Genomic DNA, 19,937 nt, shown 5'->3' on the forward strand with positions numbered 1-19,937 from the left:
AGTGCAATGAAATTTCAGAAGTAAATTTGTGTAGGTAATATATTTAAGTGACTGACGTTGCAAGATCACAGGTTAATGTACGTGTGAGATAAGACATTGCAAACGTGAACTGCTGGTACATTTGCAACCGGTGTAACCGTCAGAATGTTGAATTAAAAGCTGCAAACGTGCATGTATTGTGTTCTGCAGTTGCCGGAGGTCAGTTTGTGGGATGGAGTTCCATGCTTGTTGCACTTTGCCAGTCAATACAGGGACAGCTAATGCTGGTTGGCCGGCCGAGGTGGCCGAGCAGTTCTAGGCGCTACAGTCTGGAACTGCGCGACCGCTACGGTCGCAGGTTCGAATCCTGCCTCGGGCATGGATGTGTGTGATGTCCTTAGGTTAGTTAGGTTTAAGTAGTTCTAAGTTCTAGGGGACTGATGACGTCAGAAGTTAAGTCCCATAGTGCTCAGAGCCATTTGAACCAATGCTGGTTGTGGATGACGTTGGAATTGTCATTCGATAATGTCCCATATGTGCTCGATTGGAGACAGATCTGGTCACCAGACAGGCCAAGACAACATGTTGGCACTCTGTAGAGCACGTTGGGTTACAACAGCGATATGCATGCGGGTGTTATCCTGTTGGAAAACACCCCCTGGAATACGATTCATGAATGCCAGTACGACAGGTCAATTCACCAGATTGACAGATTTGCAGTCAGGCTGCGTGGGATAAACACGAGAGCGCCCTTACTGTCATATGAAATCGCACCCCAGACCATAAATCCAAGTGTAGATCCATCCAGTGTGTGTGTAGCATGCAGACGGGTTGGCTGCAGGCCCTCAACTGACCTCCTTGTAACCAACACATGGCGCCAGAGCCATACGCCGAAGACTATGGCCTTCCCTCTCGGTAATGACACTTGGCCGTCCGGAGGTCGGTCTTCTTGCGACTTTACATTCTCGTGACCACCGCTGTCAACAATCACGTACGGTGGCCACGTGCTTGCCAAGTGTTTTTGCAGGAGCATACAGCTCCTCATAGCACAAACGAAACAATGGCTGACATCGAAATAAGTGTCCAAGGAACAGAAAAGCAACTGAAATCAGTCAACAGAGGAAAGTCCACTGGACCTGACGGGATACCAATTCGATTCTACACAGAGTACGCGAAAGAAATTGCCCCCCTTCTAACAGCCGTGTACCACAAGTCTCTAGAGCAACGGAAGGTCCCAAATGATTGGAAAAGAGCACAGGTAGTCCCAGTCTTCAAGAAGGGTCGTCGAGCAGATGCGCAAAACTATAGACCTATATCTCTGACGTCTGTCTGTTGTAGAATTCTAGAACATGTTTTTTGCTCGCGTGTCATGTCGTTTCTGGAAACCCAGAATCTACTCTGTAGGAATCAACATGGATTCCGGAAACAGCGATCGTGTGAGACCCAATTCGCTTTATTTGTTCATGAGACCCAGAAAATATTAGATACAGGCTCAAAGGTAGATGCCATTTTCCTTGACTTCCGGAAGGCGTTCGATACAGTTCCGCACTGTCGCCTGATAAAGAAAGTAAGAGCCTACAGAATATCAGACCAGCTGTGTGGCTGGATTGAAGAGTTTTTAGCAAACAGAATACGGCATGTTATTCTCAATGGAGAGACGTCTACAGACGTTAAAGTAACCTCTGGCGTGCCACAGGGAATGTTATGGGACGATTGCTTTACACAATATATATAAATGACCTAGTAGATAGTGTCGGAAGTCCCATGCGCCTTTCCGCGGATGATGCCGTAGTATTCAGAGAAGTTGCAGCATTAGAAAATTGCAGCGAAATGCAGGAAGATCTGCAGCGGATAGGCACTTGGTGCAGGAAGTGGCAACTGACCCTTAACATAGACAAATGTAATGTATTGCGAATACATAGAAAGAAGAATCCTTTATTGTATGATTAAATGATAGCGGAACAAACGCTGGTAGCAGTTACTTCTGTAAAATATTTGGGAGTATGCGTGCGGAACGATTTGAAGTGGAATGATCATATAAAATTAATTGTTGGTAAGGCGGGTGCCAGGTTGAGATTCATTGAGAGAGTCCTTAGAAAATGTAGTCCATCAACAAAGGAGGTGACTTACAAAACACTCGTTCGACCTATACTTGAGTATTGCTCGTCAGTGTGGGATCCGTACCAGATCGGGTTGACGGAGGAGTTAGAGAAGATCCAAAGAAGAGCGGCGCGTTTCGTCACAAGGTTATTTGGTAACCGTGATAGCGTTACGGAGATGTTTAGCAAACTCAAGTGGCAGACTCTGCAAGAGAGGCGCTCTGCATCACGGTGTAGCTTGCTGTCCAGGTTTCGAGAGGATGCGTGTCTGGATGAGGTATTGAATATATTGCTTCCCCCTACTTATACCTCCCGAGATCACGAATGTAAAATTAGAGAGATTCGAGCCCGCACGGAGGCTTTCCGGCAGTAGTTCTTCCGGCGAACCATACGCGACTGGAACAGGAAAGAGAGGTAATGACAGTGGCACGTAAAGTGCCCTCCGCCACACACCGTTGGGTGGCTTGCGGAGTATAAATGTAGATGTAGATGTAGCCCTATTACATAAGCTCGTTCAAACCCAGTGAATTGTAGGTAATGGTGCCTGTGTCACCTTACAGGCGTTATTGACTAACGTCAGCTCACCACGCCCAGTCTCAGAGCTGACTAACGCTCACAAGCATTGCAGAATATATTTAAAGCAAATCTGATTTACATGCTGATAGTGGTGCTACTAGCGCCTCTCTTATGCGACTGGCGCGATTTTTGAAGGTACATCGTCTTTTATATGAAGAAACACGTCTACCACGTTCCGTTTATGTCACACAACTCCTTCTTGTTGTTGTGATAGTTTCACATCCATTACCTGTAGTGGATAAGATTTCCAAACGAGTGGATCAGTCTATTCCACCGCCATCGTTCCCACCAGGTCTTCCTCGCTCTGCCCTGCTCTCTCTGTCCTCTGTCCAACTTCACTGACTTAGCACTTCATAACCATAGTAGTAGAACCAGAGATATTTCCATATAGAGTGCGCATCAATGTCTAGGATACACAGTGGAGTTTAATAGCACTTTCGCGAACGGTTAGCGTCGCTGTTTTCGGTGTGGATGGACTGGGTGCGATTCCTGATACCTCCTCAGAGCCGCATTTGGTAACCGTGCGGTCTAGGGCGTCTTGTAACGGTCCGCGCGGCTCCCCCCGTCCGAGGTTCGAGTCCTCCCTCGGGCATGGGTGTGTGTGTGTCGTCCTTAGCGTAAGTTAGTTTAAGTTAGATTAAGTAGTGTGTAAGCTTAGCTACAGATGACCTCAGCAGTTTGGTCCCATAAGACCTTACCACAAATTTAAAAACTTTTTTTAACTTCTCAGATTTCTCCTGAGGTATGGAGGTCTGGAACAGGGTCTACCTAGCATCGCGAGGTCAGATGAGGAACTGCCTGAAAATAAGGGTACAGCGGCATCTCCAAGATTGACCTACTGACAAAAATAGCTAAATCGACTGGTGACTTGCTGATCATTTGCCCCACGGTCATAGATCACCCCTTGTACTGTCTTGTAGGCAGAAACTGGTCGCTCAGAATAGCCCTAAGTCCTAAGAGCCAAAACAAGTAGAAAAATCTACATATTCAGTAAACTAAATAAAACAGCAATAGAGTTGTATCTCAATGACGAGTTTCAAACTTTCGGTACAGGAGAAGATCATGTAGGGAAATTGTGGTTCAAATGGCTCTCAGCACTATCGGACTTAACATCTGTGGTCATCAGTCCCCTAGAACCGAGAACTACTTAAACGTAACTAACCTAAGATCAGATCACACATCCATGCCCGAGGAAGGATTCGAACCTGCGACCGTAGCGGTCACGCGGTTCCAGACTGAAGCGCCTAGAACCGCACGGCCACACCGGCCGGCAGGGAAACTGTGGCTCTAGTTTAAAAGAATAGTTTCACTGGGTAGGTATGTACCCAGTAAAATAGTTCATAATGATTGGAAAGCACCATGGTACACAGTCACAGTAAAGAAACTTCTAAAGAAACAAAGACTACTGTTTAAAACGATGACGGAGGGAGGAATCGCAACGCTGAGGAGGAGATGTGCGACGCAAAGGAAAGTTGCTAGGCGTGTTCCAACATCTAAAAGGTGACGCATGTTCAGATTTCGCGCAAGTAGCGTAAGATCGGCGTTAGTAGCGCCACCAAGAGGAAGCAGATTAGATTTGCTTTAAATACACACTGCAACGGGCGTGAGAGTTATTTGCCTTTGAGATTGGACGTGGTGCGTTGATGTTAGCCAAGAATGACTTTAAGGCGACAAAGACGCCGTTTATCAACACCTCGCTGAGTTTTAACCAGTTCAGGTAGTACGGCTACGAGAAGTTGGATGTTGCTTCTGAAATACTGTAGGAAGACTTGGCGAGAATGTAGCCACTGTAAGTGCTTGCTGGCAGCGGTAGTAACGAAAACGTACGGTCGCAAGAAGACCGGACTCAGGACGGCAACCGGGCACTATAGTTAGGCAACACCATTCTTTTTCCTGATTCGATTCCTATGATTCAATGTCACATTCCGAACCCATTCCTACTATTCGTTCACGATTCTTTCACAATTCATTCTAGTCTGCGATGGCACGATTCTTACGGAATGCAAAAAGTTCTACATCTTACTCACAGATGGCAGGACATGTCTGAAATTGTCAGCGGGGTTACAATCGAACTGTGTCATGATAAGATATGCCAGAAATAGTTTATTTAAGAGCAAACATGCATATGACGTTACAAGTCTGATTCTCGATTTATACGTGTAGTGCCTTAATTGATGAAAGGTCACGTTTGATTTGATTGCATCTTTTGTTTTGTTTCAGTATGCCAGAAAAGAGGAGTCGATTTGTGCGAAAGGTGGTGCAAAATTACGTGGTATGCCAGTTTGGTTGTGTGTCTTAAACGTATCTAACTACAGACGTCTGTTTTATAGTAACAAAATCTAGCAGTGAGGCAGACGTGATTCGGCTCATATCATCCTATGTTTTTCTGTGCTAAGATGTCTTTCCAAGTCCACATCACCCTTGTAATTCATAACGCAGCTGACAGCCCTCCCACACAGCAAATTTAGCGTGCTGTAAGGAAAGATACCTATATACAGATAAACATAAAAACCAAAACCTTAACTACATTCAATACGTACTAACAAAGTTTTACGAGATGGCGTTATAAAAATATCTGAAATAGCGCTTTTATAATATAAAATTGCGTTTTTACGAATGGAACTATGTAGGATATATATATTGCAAAATTGACTTTTTACGAAAGAATGGAACTACGTAGGTGAACACAAAAAGCAAAGACCTGTCTACATAGAAAATTTAATCCAAATTGTTAGGGCCGTTTTCGAGATACGCGAAATATAATACATAATCCAAGTGCTATTGCTCGTGTGTAAAGAAGGTGTGTGTGTTTTGCATTGCATCTTCGACAAATAAGAGGTAAGTATTTATTCATCATACTTAGATTTCTTGATTTTAATCGTGTGTATTTGGACCTGTGTACTCGCTGTATATCGTTTCTGTTATCACTAGTTCGTGTATTACTCGCCCAAGCTAAGCTGACGTCGGCGCGGTGGCTGATGGTAGCGATAGTAAATGGGAAATGCCTTTACGCTCGTTCCCGCCAGCCACCGCCAAGTTCAGCTTAGTTTTCACGAGTAATATTACGGCCCACAAACTTCGTTTGTTCGTTCCGAGCTTCCTTTGTTCACACGCATCCTCCACTTGACTGCCATCTGGCGGTCGTAATCATTCGGCACGACTCGGCCTGATTCGGAAGTTGCCTTCGAAGCATAGGGTACTAAGAATGGATGAATCGTTGGAACTTGAAAATCGTTACGACTCGGAGACACGCAATCGTTCTTACGATTCTTTTGAACGACGATTCGTCCGTATGACGATTCGATTCTTACCATTCTTTATTTAGAGTCGTTCAAATGAATGATTCATTCACGAATCGCCACATCTCTACTTGGCACTACCGTCAGGGAAGGCCAGTGTTAGGGATATGGCTCTGTTGCATCGTACTGCATCTGCAGCAGCAGTCTGAGCAGCGGTTGGCGTGACGGCGATGCAACGAACTGTTACAGATTCGTTACTTCAAAGAGAGCTGCGAGCCAGACACCATGTAGCGTCACTCTACTGACCCCAAACCACAGCCATTTGCGACTTTAGTGATGTCAAGCGAGAGGTCATTGGAGGGCAGGGTGGAGGTCTGTTGTGTTTTCTAGTGGAATTAGGGTCTGCCGCGGTGGCAGTGCTGGTTGTGTGTCAGTTCGAAGGGGGCAGCTGACGGCTTGCAACCGACTTGTCTGCACGCTGACACACTGGATTTGCACCTGGGGGCATGCTCTGTGGTGCAGTTTCGTATGACAACAGAAACACTCTCGTGCTTATCCCACAGACACTGACTACGAATTTGTACGTCGCCCTGGTGATTCGACCCGATGTGCTGCCATTAATGGAAAGCATTACAGGAGGTGTTTTCCGACAGAATAACGCTCGCCCACATACCTCTGTGGTAAGCCAACGTGCTCTCAAGAGTGTCGAAATGTTGCCTTGGCCTGCTTGATCGCCAGATCTGTCTCCAATCGAGCTCATACGGAACATCATTGGACAACTCCAGCGTCATACACAGCCAGCATTAACAATCCCTGTATTGATCAACTAAGTGCAACAGACATGGAACTTCATCCCACAAACTGACAGCCGGCTCCAGTAAAATAATTCATGCCTGAATTCAACAGCATGGCGGTTACACCGGTTGTTAATGTACCAGCATTTCACATTTGCAATAGCTTATCTCGCGCTTACAGTAACCTGTGATCTTGCAAAGTTTATCACTTAAATATGTTAGGTACACAATTTGTGTGGAGTGTAGCCATGTATGGAAGTGAAACATGGACGATGAGTAGTTTGAACAAGAAGAGAATAGAAGCTTTCGAAATGTGGTGCTACAGAAGAATGCTGAAGATTAGATGGGTAGATCATATAACTAATGAGGAGGTATTGAATAGGACTGGGGAGAAGAGAAGTTTGTGGCACAACTTGACTAGAAGAAGGGATCGGTTGGTGGGACACGTTCTGAGGCATCAAGGGATCACCAATTTAGTATTGGAGTGCAGCGTGGAGGGTAAAAATCGTAGAGAGAGACCAAGAGATGAATACACTAAGCAGATTCAGAAGGATGTAGGTTGCAGTAGGTACTGGCAGATGAAGAAGCTTGCGCAGTATAGAGTAGCATGGAGAGCTGCATCAAACCAGTCTCAGGACTGAAGACCAGAATAACAACAACTCACATGTATTCCTGAAATTTCATTATTCCACATTAATTATTCTGGCGTTGTAATTTTTTTCCGACAGAGTATTTCCGAGGTATTTTGCAACACAGAAAGTAATACACAGTCAGCAAAGGTGATGAAATTACTGACTCAGCAAAGAAGTGGTGGAAATATCGGCTCTATCAATAATAGGAAGAAGTTTAAACGTATTAGATAGTCCAGTAGGTGAGGAAAGAAGTAGACTTGTACGCGAATTTCACTGTCGGTAGACTATTATTATTTCCTCGATGATTGACGCCTTGCCTTTACATGTTTACGCGGCAGGTCCTGCTGGTGGCGGTGGCCGCCGCCGTGGCGCTGTCGGCGCTGGGGCCTGCCTGCGAGGCGGCGGACATCTTGGCGGCGTTCCCCTTCCCCAGCAAGAGCCACTGGCACGTGTTCCGGCAGCTGCTGCACGCGCTGGCGGCCCGCGGGCACCGCCTCACCGTCATCGCCTACTTCCCCGAGGAGAATCCGCCGCCTGGCTGGGAGCACATCAGCCTCGAGGCCTCGCAGGGCGCCGCACCTCAGGGTAAGCCACCTCTCACTTCTACACTGAATCCCGTAATATAACAAGAAATCTCAGAAAAGAAAAACAGAACGAATATCTCTCTGCAGCGCACGGTGCTCTGCTTTGAAACTTCCTGGCAGATTAAAACTGTATATCAGACCAGGCCCCCCATGAACCATGGACCTTGCCGTTGGTGGGGAGGCTTGCTTGCCTCAGCAATACAGGTGGTCGTACTGTAGGTGCAAGAGGGGCAGCAGCATTTTCAGTAGTTGCAGGGGCAACAGTCTGGATCATTGACTAATCTGGCCTTGTAACACTAACTAAAACGCCGGCCGGTGTGGTCAAGCGGTTCTAGGCGCTTCAGTATGGAACCGCGCGACCGCTACGGTCGCAGGTTCGAATCCTGCCTCGGGCATGGATGTGTGTGATGTCCTTAGGTTAGTTAGGTTTAAGTAGTTCTAAGTTCTAGGGGACTGATGACCTCAGATGTTAAGTCCCATAGTGCTCAGAGCCTCCTTTGAACTAACTAAAACGGCCTTGCTGTAGTAGTACTGCGAACGGCTGAAAGCAAGCGGAAACTACAGCCGTAATTTTTCCCGAGGGCATGGAGCTTTACTGTATGGTTAAATGATGATGGCGTCCTCTTAGGTAAAATACTCCGGAGATAAAATACTCCCACATTCGGATCTCCGGGCGGGGACTATTCAAGAGAACTTCGTTATCAGGAGAAAGAAAACTGGCGTTCTACTGATCGTAGCGTGGAATATCAGATCCCTTAATCGGGCAGGTAGGTTAGAAAATTTAAATAGGAATACGGATAGGTTAAAGTTAGATATAGTGGGAATTAGTGAAGTTCGGTGGCAGGAGGAACAAGAGTTTTGGTCAGGTGAATGCAGGGTTATAAATACAAAATCGAATAGGGGTAAAGCAGGATTAGGGTTAATAATGAACAAAAAATAGGAGTACGGGTAAGCTACTACAAACAGCATAGTGAACAAATTATTGTGGCCAAGATGGACACAAAGCCCACGCCTACTACAGTAGCACAAGTTCATATGCCAACTAGCTATGCAGATGATGAAGAAATTGATGAAATGTATGATGAGATAAAAAAAATTATTCAGGTAGTGAAGGAAGAAGAAAATTTAATAGTCATGGATGACTGGAATTCGAGAGTAGGAAAAGGGAGACAAGGAAACATAGTACGTGAATATGAATTGCGGGTAAGAAATGAAAGAGGAAGCCGTCTGGTAGAATTATGCAGAGAACGTAACTTAATCATAGCTAACACTTGGTTCATGAATCATAAAACAAGGTTGTATACACGGAAGAATCCTGGAGATACCAGAAGGTATCAGACAGATTATATAATGGTAAGACAGAGATTTAATAACCAGGATTTAAATTGTGAGGCATTTCCAGAGGCACATGTGGACTCTGACCACAATCTATTGGTTATGAACTGTAGATTAAGGCTGAAGAAACTGCAAAAAGGTGGGAATTTATGGAGATGGGACCTGGATAAATTGACTAAACCAGAGGTTGTACAGAGTTTCAGGGAGAGCATAAGGGAACAATTGACAGGAATGGGGGAAAGAAATACAGTAGAAGAAGAATAGGTAGCTCTGAGGGATGAAGTAGTGGAAGCAGCAGAGAATCAAGGATGTAAAACGACGAGGGCTAGTAGAAATCCTTGGGTAACAGAAGAAATATTGAATTTAATTGATGAAAGGAGAAATTATAAAAACGCAGTAAATGAAGCAGGCAAAAAGGAATACAAACGTCTCAAAAATGAGATCGACAGGAAGTGCAAAATGGCTAAGCAGGAATGGCTAGAGCACAAATGTAAGGATGTAGAGGCTTATCTCACAACGGGTAAGATAGATACTGCCTACAGGAAAATTAAAAGGACCTTTGGAGAAAAGAGAGCCACTTGTATGAATATCAAGAGCTCAGATGGAAACCCACTTCTAAGCAAAGAGGGGAAAGCAGAAAGGTGGAAGGAGTATATAGAGGGTCGATACAAGGGCGATGTACTTGAGGACAATATTATGGAAATGGAAGAGGATGTAGATGAAGATGAAATGGGAGATACGATACTGCTTCAAGAGTTTTACAGAGCACCGAAAGACCTGAGTCGAAACAAGGATCCAGGAGCAGACAACATTCCACTGGAACTACTCACGGCCTTGGGAGAGCCAGTCCTGACAAAACTCTACCATCTGGTGAGCAAGATGTATGAGACAGGCGAAATATCCTCAGACTTCAAGAAGAATATAATAATTCCAATCCCAAAGAAAGCAGGTGTTGACAGATGTGAAAATTACCGAACTATCAGTTTAATAAGTCACAGCTGCAAAATACTAACGCGAATTCTTTACAGACGAGTGGAAAAACTGGTAGAAGCCGACCTTGGGGAAGATCAGTTTGCATTCCGTAGAAATATCGGAACACGTGAGGCAATACTGACCTTACGACTTATCTTAGAAGCTAGATTAAGGAAAGACAAACCTACGTTTCTAGCATTTGTAGACTCAGAGAAAGCTTTTGACAATGTTGACTGGAACACTCTTTTTGAAATTCTAAAGGTGGCAGGTGTAAAATACAGGGAGCGAAAGGCTATTTACAATTTGTACAGAAACCAGATGGCAGTTATAAGAGTCGAGGGACATGAAAGGGAAGCAGCGGTTGGGAAGGGAGTAAGACAGGGTTGTAGCCTCTCCCCGATGTTATTCAGTCTGTATATTGAGCAAGCAGTAAAGGAAACAAAAGAAAAATTCGGAGTAGGTATTAAAATCCATGGAGAAGAAATAAAAATGTTGAGGTTCGCCGATGACATTTTAATTCTGTCAGAGACAGCAAAGGACTTGGAAGAGCAGTTGAACGGAATGGATGGTGTCTTGAAGGGAGGATATAAGATGAACATCAACAAAAGCAAAACGAGGATAATGGAAGTAGTCGAATTAAGTCGGATGATGGTGAGGGAATTAGATTAGGAAATGAGACACTTAAAGTAGTAAAGGAGTTTTGCTATTTGGGGAGCAAAATAACTGATGATGGTCGAAGTAGAGAGGATATAAAATGTAGATTGGCAATGGCAAGAAAAGCATTTCTGAAGAAGAAAAATTTGTTAACATCGAGTATAGATTTAAGTGTCAGGAAGTCGTTTCTGGAAGTATTTGTATGGAGTGTAGCCCTGTATGGAAGTGAAACATGGACGATAACTAGTTTGGACAAGAAGAGAATAGAAGCTTTCTAAATGTGGCGCTACAGAAGAATGCTGAAGATTAGATGGGTAGATCACATAACTAATGAGGAGGTACTGAACAGAACTGGGGAGAAGAGGAGTTTGTGGCACAACTTGACAAGAAGAAGGGACCGGTTGGTAGGAGATGTTCTGAGGAATCAAGGGATCACAAATTTAGCATTGGAAGGCAGCGTGGAGGGTAAGAATCGTAGAGGGACACCAAGAGATGAATACACTAAGCAGATTCAGAAGGATGTAGGTTGCAATAAGTACTGGGAGATGAAGAAGCTTGCACAGGATAGAGTAATATGGAGAGCTGCATCAAACCAGTCTCAAGACTGAAGACCACAACAACAACAACATCTGACCAGGATTCATACCCAGGACCTGTTCCGTGGTCATGCTCTTATGTAGTGAGCTATCCAGCCAATATCAAGCCGCCCCTTCGCCCCACTCCTCACAGCTTCCCTTTCCCCAGTGCTCCTTCCCTGCTTCCCAAACTTCACAGCTACACTCCTACATACTTTCTTGGACAAGCTGTGCTAGAACAAAGGTTCCCTGTACTTTTATATATATAACAATACCTCTCCTGCTTTGTAAAGAAAGCAGGTGCTGATAGGTGTAAATAATACCGAACTAGCAGTTGAATCAGTCATGGTTGCAAAGTACTGACGCTAATTCTTTTCAGAAGAATTGAAAAACTGGTAGACACCAGTATCTGGGAAGATCATAAAGGACAGAAAGAAGATTCCAGAGAAGTATAGGCACACACTATACAATTCTGACCCTACGACTTTTCTTAGAAAACAGATTAAAGAAAGGAAAATATACATTCGTAGCATTTGTAGACATAGAGAAAGCTTTTGACAATGTTGACTGGGATACTCTCTTTGAAATTCCGAAGGTAGCAGGGCTAAAATACAGTGAGCAAAAGGCTATTTACAGCTTGTACAGTAACCAGACAGGAATTATAAGAGTCGAGGGGCAAGAAATGGAAGCAGTGGTTGAGAAAGGACTGAGTCATGGTTTGTGTGTATCGCCAATGTTATTCAGTCCGTACACTGACAAAAGAAAAATCTGGAGTAGGAATTAAAGATCAGGGAAAAGAAACAAAAACTATGCTGATGACATTGTTATTCTGTCACATGCAGCAAAGGAAATGTGCAGTGTATGGAAAGGAGGATATAAGACGAACATCAACAAAAGCAAAGTGATTATAATGGAATGTAGTCGAAATTAAATCAGGTGATGCTGAGGGAATTAGATTAGGAAAGGAGACACTGAAAGTAATAGATGAGTTTTGCTATTAGGGCAGCAAAGCACGTGAGGATGGCTGAAATAGAGAGGATATAAACAGTTGACTGTCAATGGCAAGAAAAACTTTTCTGGAGAAGAGGAAGTTGTTAACATAAGAGTATAAATTTAAGTGTCAAGAAGTCTTTTCTGATAGTATTTGTATGGAGTGTAGACATGTATGGAAGTTAAATATGGACGATAAACAGTTTAGATAAGAAGAGAATAGAAGCTTTTGAAATGTGGTGCTACAGAAGAATGTTGAAGATTAGGTGAGTAGAGCACATAGCTACTGAGGAGGTACTGAAGAGAAATGGGGAGGAGAGATATTTGCGGCACAACTTGACTAGAAGTAGGGATCGGTTGGTGGGACACATTCCGAGATGTCAAGGGATCACCAATTTATTACTGGAGGGAAGAGTGGAAGGGTAAAAATGATAGAGGGAGACCAAGAGACGAATACAGTAAGCAAATTCAGAAGGTATAAGTTACAGTATTTATAGAGGCGTGAAGAGGCTACCACAATAGAGTAGTATTGAGAGTGGATTCAGCTCAGTCGTGGGACTGAAGACAACAACAACTATAGCTCTATTGAGGAAGGTCTTCCCTTGGTCATCATAATCTGTCATCATTACCATTTTAAAAATGTCTATTCAAAATTTACAAGCCGAATCGACTGTAGTGGTTTGGCCATTCCCTTACTAAATCCATTCTCACATAGGAAGTGTCTCTCATCATGAAGCAAGCGAAATTTAGTATCTGTTGTGGCAGCTGCATGATATAAAACGACCTGCTGCATCTCATGGAACACAGCGTGTTCCTCATCGTCATTTGTGACCGCAGCGCTAACCGGCAGCAGTTGTCAGATTATCTGGAAGCAAACCGCACGGTTTGTGTACAAAAACGGACATATGTAAAACAGCTGCATTAACTGCACCAAATAAAATCGTGAAATACGCTCTGAATTCCTCTGTGGCTTAAGCAGCGAACTGGTGCCAGAGGAACACTAAAAATGGTGTAATAGAAAATAATAAACAAATTGTACTACAAATCATTCCTGGTAAAAACTGCATTATGCAGAATGGTCCAAATGGCTCTGAGCACTATGGGATCTAACATCGGAGGTCATCAGTCCACTTAACTTAGAACTACTTGAACTTAACTACCCTAAGGACATCACACACACATCCATGCCCGAGGCAGGATTCGAACCTGCGACCATAGCAACATTGCGGTTCTTGACTGAAGCGCCTAGAACCGCTCAGCCACAACGGCCGGCTGCATTATGCGATAGGCTAATTAATATAAATTACTTCCATCATCTGCCCTAGCCCCTTTGCTATTGCTCTCCTATTTTTCAACTTTCTACATGGTACATATTCAAAAATTTTGTGTAGCATCCATCTGAAGTCACTTTGTCAAACGTATGGGCCAGTGCCTTCACTCGACAATGTTTGTGATAATTCTTACTTATGCAAGCACTGCTCCTTTTTGACTGAATCTATTAAGTCGCACATTTGTTCCTGTGACTCCATGTTTCCGATGTTGTTCTCTTCGTACTATAAACTGTACTGAACTGCAAGAGAATCGGTCACTGATACACACTACAGTCTTGCAATTCATTGGTCCATGTTCCATAATAGATAAGATAGATTGTTCCAAATCGCACATGTATTAAATTAATGAGATATTCCTAGAGTGTTTTAGAAAACATAAGGTAGAAAAAAACGTAGACGGCTGGACGCATACCTTTTATCTACTCCTTCGTAGTTCCGCCTGCCACGCTGAAGTTCCAGGATGACAGCAAAGTCTAAAGGCTGTGAGCACAGATGTCATAATTTGATATTTAACTGTTTAACAGCAACAGATTGCACCAAAGATGATCAACTTTCATAAATAATCAGTGTGCCATATGACTCAAACACTATATTTCCACAGCACGTACGTAAGCGATAAAACGAAAATCATTAAACACTAGAAGCCTTTGACTCTCAGTATGTAAATGAAATGTATTTGCAATTACGAATACAGACAATCGTCAGCCGCATAATGGAATGACGACAGTGAAAATTTGTGTCAGACCAGGGTTCCAACCCCAATTTCCCAATTTACCAGAGCGGTCGCCTTACCACTATGACTACCCATTTTGAAGGGGTAGGAAAGGACGGACATACCTGTCAGGTTCAGGATGGATGGAGACAAGGTGGGAAAGGATCGAATCGCGAGGCCTGGCCATAATACATCCGCCCCAGCCTATTACTCTTTGGGCCTACACATGGTATTGAGATTTTTTATTTTTTGATCTTTATTTACTTTTTGTGTCGAAACCTAACAACTTGGCTGGCCGCGGTGGTCTCGCGGTTAAGGCGCTCAGTCCGGAACCGCGCGACTGCTACGGTCGCAGGTTCGAATCCTGCCTCGGGCGTGGATGTGTGTGATGTCCTTAGGTTAGTTAGGTTTAAGTAGTTCTAAGTTCTAGGGGACTGATGACCACAGAAGTTAAGTCCCATAGTGCTCAGAGCCATTTGAACCATTTGAACCTAACAACTTGGTAATCAAAAGTTAAGGAAGCAGAATCTAATTTAATGCTACGTGGTTTCTGCACTGAAAAAAATCATTTCCAGTCGTGCCCTGCAACAATTTTTGTTTATTTTTCATTATTTAAATAAAAAAAGACAAACAAGACTACAAAAATGAAATAAACTCCCTAATAAAACATCTGAAATGGGACCATAGCGAAAGTACCAAGAGGTGGTGTGGGGCGGCGAGTGGAATAATAGGATAAATGTTTTGTATTTATGCTGTTTGCCGTTCTCAACACTGGCTCTCTAACTACAATATTGGCAACCAGAAAGTGATTAGAAAAACGTGAAGCCTGTAATTAGAATTCCTAGTGCCCACTTCATCTGAGAAATACATTTATAGCTACAGCTTATAGCTCTGAGGAATTAGGAGATTGTCTGGGATTCATAATCAAAAACCGTTCTCTCTAAAATGTTCACTATATTCTGAAAGCCACAGACCAAAAAGAATCCACACAATCCAACTACCAGAGCAGTTCAGAGTCTAATGCGCTGATGCAACTATAACTGTTCAAATTAAATGTTTAAGTGAATGCTCGCCATAATTTGATGACAATGTTCATCAAACGCCACGCTAAACAATGGTAGAATGTCTGTCCTGCGGCGGCACATGAAAATATGACATACGCAAAATGAAGATAGATCATTAAAGTCATACCAGAACTAACACTTCACTCGAAAACGATTTCATGGTTACGCGTATCCCGAGTAACTTATTACGGCATCCGAGGCTGGTTATAGCAATGATACCGACGCGACGCGACTCCCAGCACAGGTGGTGCGGTAATCAGCGTCTGGAGAGAACTGGGGCCTTTCTCTCGCACAGCGTTCTTACATATAAAGCCGCGGTGCGGACGGCTAAGGGAACGCCTGATCGAATCTGCTCTCCCGACTAGCCGTTGGGCTAGTAATGCACCACTTTAAGTTATCGAATAAATCATTGCTTACTTTGCTGATGGCCGATGAGGCTTTCAATTTAATTGTGCAATCAGCACACAAGTAAGTAATCATAATAAAAGTCTGACGTGGCTAAGTCAAATATTTTGGGCGAGAGAATTAATTTAATTACACTACACACAGTAGACGAGCTCTGAACTTGCTCTTTGGAGACACACTATAGCTATAGTTCTATAGTTATTCTGCTGAAACGTCTCACATTTTTATGATTATAGCGGATCTCCCTTCTAATTAAATTTAAACATCCTAGCTTTATTTATTCGCCTACTTAATCTATCTTGCTTCCTTAATTTCTAAGACAAAAACCAGAAAATCATGAATTTCAACTAAAATTTTAATTTGTGAGATCCAGAATACTGTTTCTACTAAATTATTATGCAAAAGGAATCTAAATATAAATTTTTAAGTTTCTAGCTCTTTTCCGTTGCGCCAATGATTTTTACAGAAACACGTCGAAATTTCGAAAATGGTTAAAGTTATTGAACTGATATTCAACACATATTGATTTAGTATTACTCCTGACATGCTAGAAACGTTTCAGGTTATTTACTTGATTTTTAAAGTATTGTGCAACATTTATGACGTCAGAGCTAGTTACACAAGACTGGCTGGCACACAATGGAAAGACTGATGTGAATTTTATAAGGCGTGAGTAGGCTGCTTCCCTGCATCACCCTCTACTTAATTTTTTTGAATGTAAATGAAAACAAATTAATTACAAAAAGGGAAGCAAGAGTACAGCTTAACTCCCTATGAAAATTAAAATTGAAATGTGAACATACAGAAATATTAAAAGAAAACTTATTACCTACTTCAATTATTTAAATTGCTGGCATGTTCACTGCCTCTTAAGCAACATTATCACTCAAAATTTAAGCAAAATCAATGAAACACTTTGGCATACATATTGCCTCAGATAGACAAACACATAAAAATATGTAAAACTATGAAAATCTTAAATCCATTAAATTGTCTGTAAATATTTTTACATACACAAATTCAAAGAAAATAACACAGTTATTCATGATACATAAACAGATAATATTATATCTTAGCAGTCTTTTCTAAACCTGAAAGAAAATTTCACAAATCATGACAATTTCATTTTTACACACATGGTTGTAACCGCTTTGGCTGCCGTTCTACACTTCCATTCACAAGGGCAGAGGGGGGGGGGGGGGGGAAGTTGCTATGGTGTGCGTCCTTCACGTCCACTCTAACTTACATGGGGAAAGGGGAGGGGTCACTGTTAGTGGTGTCCAAGTCACTCCACGCTTTCACGCAACTACCAGGCTGCCATTATCTTGTTTGTCCTGCAGAAGAAACAAAAAGAGTGCCTCAGACTCTGTTCATTTAAAATCTAAGGGCGGGTCACAATAACATGGGGATATATATATACATTTTATTTTTCAATATGTTGCTGGAACAAAGTTAACAGAACTTTTTCAATTTTACTCTCACGGTTACTTAACTGTCATAAAATCGGTAAGCAAATGGCTCAAAATGCCGTTCGTCACGTACTAGAGAAAATTTATGCTGAAGGCATACAGTCATAAATCCTATTTCATCTCAATTTATTATTTCTGGGCCGGAACACTGAACCAATGCTCGGTACATTCCTCACAACTCTGTATTTTATTTACTTAACTGACTCATCTTCGATTACCTTATTCTTAGAGATAGTATGAGTATATTTGATTAGCAGTTGTCTTCTCAACCTCTTTGTACATGTTAGTAACTTGTGGTAATAGTAGAGTTCTGAGTGTTCAAAACACACTATGTTTAGTTGACTACTAAATCCACTTATTGGTCCTCTGCTGCTGTGTCAGTTCCACATCTGCAATTATGTACTTACTTCATCGAAGTGTATTTATGCTGAGCTGTAGATAATGTTTCACGTCTGCCATGATGTTACTCAATTATGTTGCTAGCCGGCCGAAGTGGCCGTGCGCTTAAAGGCGCTGCAGTCTGGAACCGCAAGACCGCTACGGTCGCAGGTTCGAATCCTGCCTCGGGCATGGATGTTTGTGATGTCCTTAGGTTAGTTAGGTTTAACTAGTTCTAAGTTCTAGGGGACTAATGACCTCAGCAGTTGAGTCCCATAGTGCTCAGAGCCATTTGAACCATTTTTATGTTGCTAGTGTATGTACTTATTTAACACTCACTCTATTAACATTTAAAGCATAGGATAGCACATTTATTTCATATCTATAGTGTATTGCAGCTGATCAGTTTGCTCACGTTGCAATCCATTTCCACTTGATTGGATGCTGAAACCACAGGTAGTCTCTCTCGACCTACCACTAAAGTGCATTAAGTAATTATGGCCGAGCGTAATGCTAAATTCATTAAACCTATAGGACACCATGAGCTGCTCTGTCTCGTCTAACATAAGGGTACCTATGGTCGCATTCACGCCTCCAACTCATAACCTCAATACGTGTAGGTGTGTCCTGTCACACACTACACCAAATAACGGCCAGCTCCAACCTTATAAATATTTCAAGGACGTGTCCTTCACGTCTCAACCACAAACACTGTTCACTTCTATTACACTGCCATTCCTTGCTACACAAGGTGAGTTCATTCTTACAACTTATCTGCATATTTTTCATAAAACTAAGCAATCTCTTTTACTATTAATTAGTTAGCTCTACAGCATACAATAAGTTTCACTGCCACTTCAGATCCTGCTTGTACACGAATTTGTATACCTTTTTAAATTACTGTTGGTGGACCATTTCCAATAAAACAACAACTTTGTACTTATAATATTACCAGGGTTCTATACATACTTGTTACTCAAATACCTTTGTATCTTAATTACATCATACTTCTCTGTTGTTTATGTCACTGTTAGGTTTGTCACGTTAGGTATTTTCTTCACTAATCGGTGGATAGAATGGTTACAGAACTCATGGCTTGATAGTCATACCGTAAGATTTTAGTATTTGAGAGTAAGAGCCGAAATTTTGGTGGATAGGAAAGATGAAGAATGAGTGAGACCTGAAAAGGAAAGAAGATCTCACACAGCTGGGACTGCACAGCTGCCACACTGTGTAGAGGTTACAGAACAACCTCCTCCCATCAGAATTCATTAGCTTAATGCTGGCTTGTGGTTTTCCTATGATCCTGAAAGGTCCTTGGTATACGAACATGAATTTCTTTGTTTCTGCATTTATTTTCTTTGATTTTTTCTTGGTTTTGACAAGGACTAACTGACTTATTTCAAAACTGGTGGGTACAGCTTTTGCATCATGACGCTTCTTTCTTTCTAATGTTCTTTTCCTTATATTTGCCCTAGCTCTTAACTTCTTTTCGTCTGTGGATATTTGCGTTAGAATAGGGAATTCTACCCTATCTGCAATCACATTGTGTGGTTCTTGGCCAAACATCAATTCGCAAGGCGCAAAACCGGTTGCATCATGCCTTAAGTTGTTAATTACATTCTCAAAATACTTCATGTGTTCTGCCCGACTTGAGTGTTTCCGAGCACAATACGTCCTGCAAAGCCTATTCAATTCTCTCATAATACGTTCACTCATATTTCCTTGGGGGAAATAAGCAGATATTTTCAGATGTTTCACTCCGGCCTTATCCAGACATTCTTTAATCCTGTCAGAAGTAAATTGAGGCCCATTGTCTGACAGCAAATTCTTCGGAACGCCAACGTTCACGAAGAAATCTTTTTCCAACTTTTCTACCAACGTTTTTGCATTTGCTCTTTTAATTGGGTATAGCTTAACATATTTACTAAATCCATCCACAACAACAAAAACATGGGTGCACCCACCTCTCGAAGCAGGAAGAGGGCCAAACAAATCACAAGCCAGTAATTCTCGGGTTTCAGTTGGCTCTACTGAATGCATATCCCCTTGTAGTCTGGTGTTAGCAGCACGGACTTTCTGGCACACTACACAAGATGCTAGACGCTTGGCAACAAGGCGGTACATGTTGTCAAACACAACCTTCTCC

The 19,937-nt window shown here is 42.5% G+C and overlaps 1 protein-coding gene across 1 annotated transcript in view; it reads left to right on the forward strand.

Annotated features, from left to right (window-relative positions):
• The window catches only part of LOC124545432 (UDP-glucosyltransferase 2-like), a 150,238-nt gene that overhangs the window by 42,037 nt on the left and 88,264 nt on the right, over positions 1 to 19,937 (forward strand). Inside the window, exon 2 of the mRNA XM_047124351.1 lies at positions 7,658 to 7,904. Within this exon, the coding sequence (XP_046980307.1) occupies positions 7,658 to 7,904 (247 nt within the window). The remainder of the gene's footprint in view (positions 1 to 7,657; positions 7,905 to 19,937) is intronic.

This window comes from Schistocerca americana, chromosome 8 (genome assembly GCF_021461395.2).
Source record: "Schistocerca americana isolate TAMUIC-IGC-003095 chromosome 8, iqSchAmer2.1, whole genome shotgun sequence".
Classification (NCBI taxonomy): domain Eukaryota; kingdom Metazoa; phylum Arthropoda; class Insecta; order Orthoptera; family Acrididae; genus Schistocerca; species Schistocerca americana.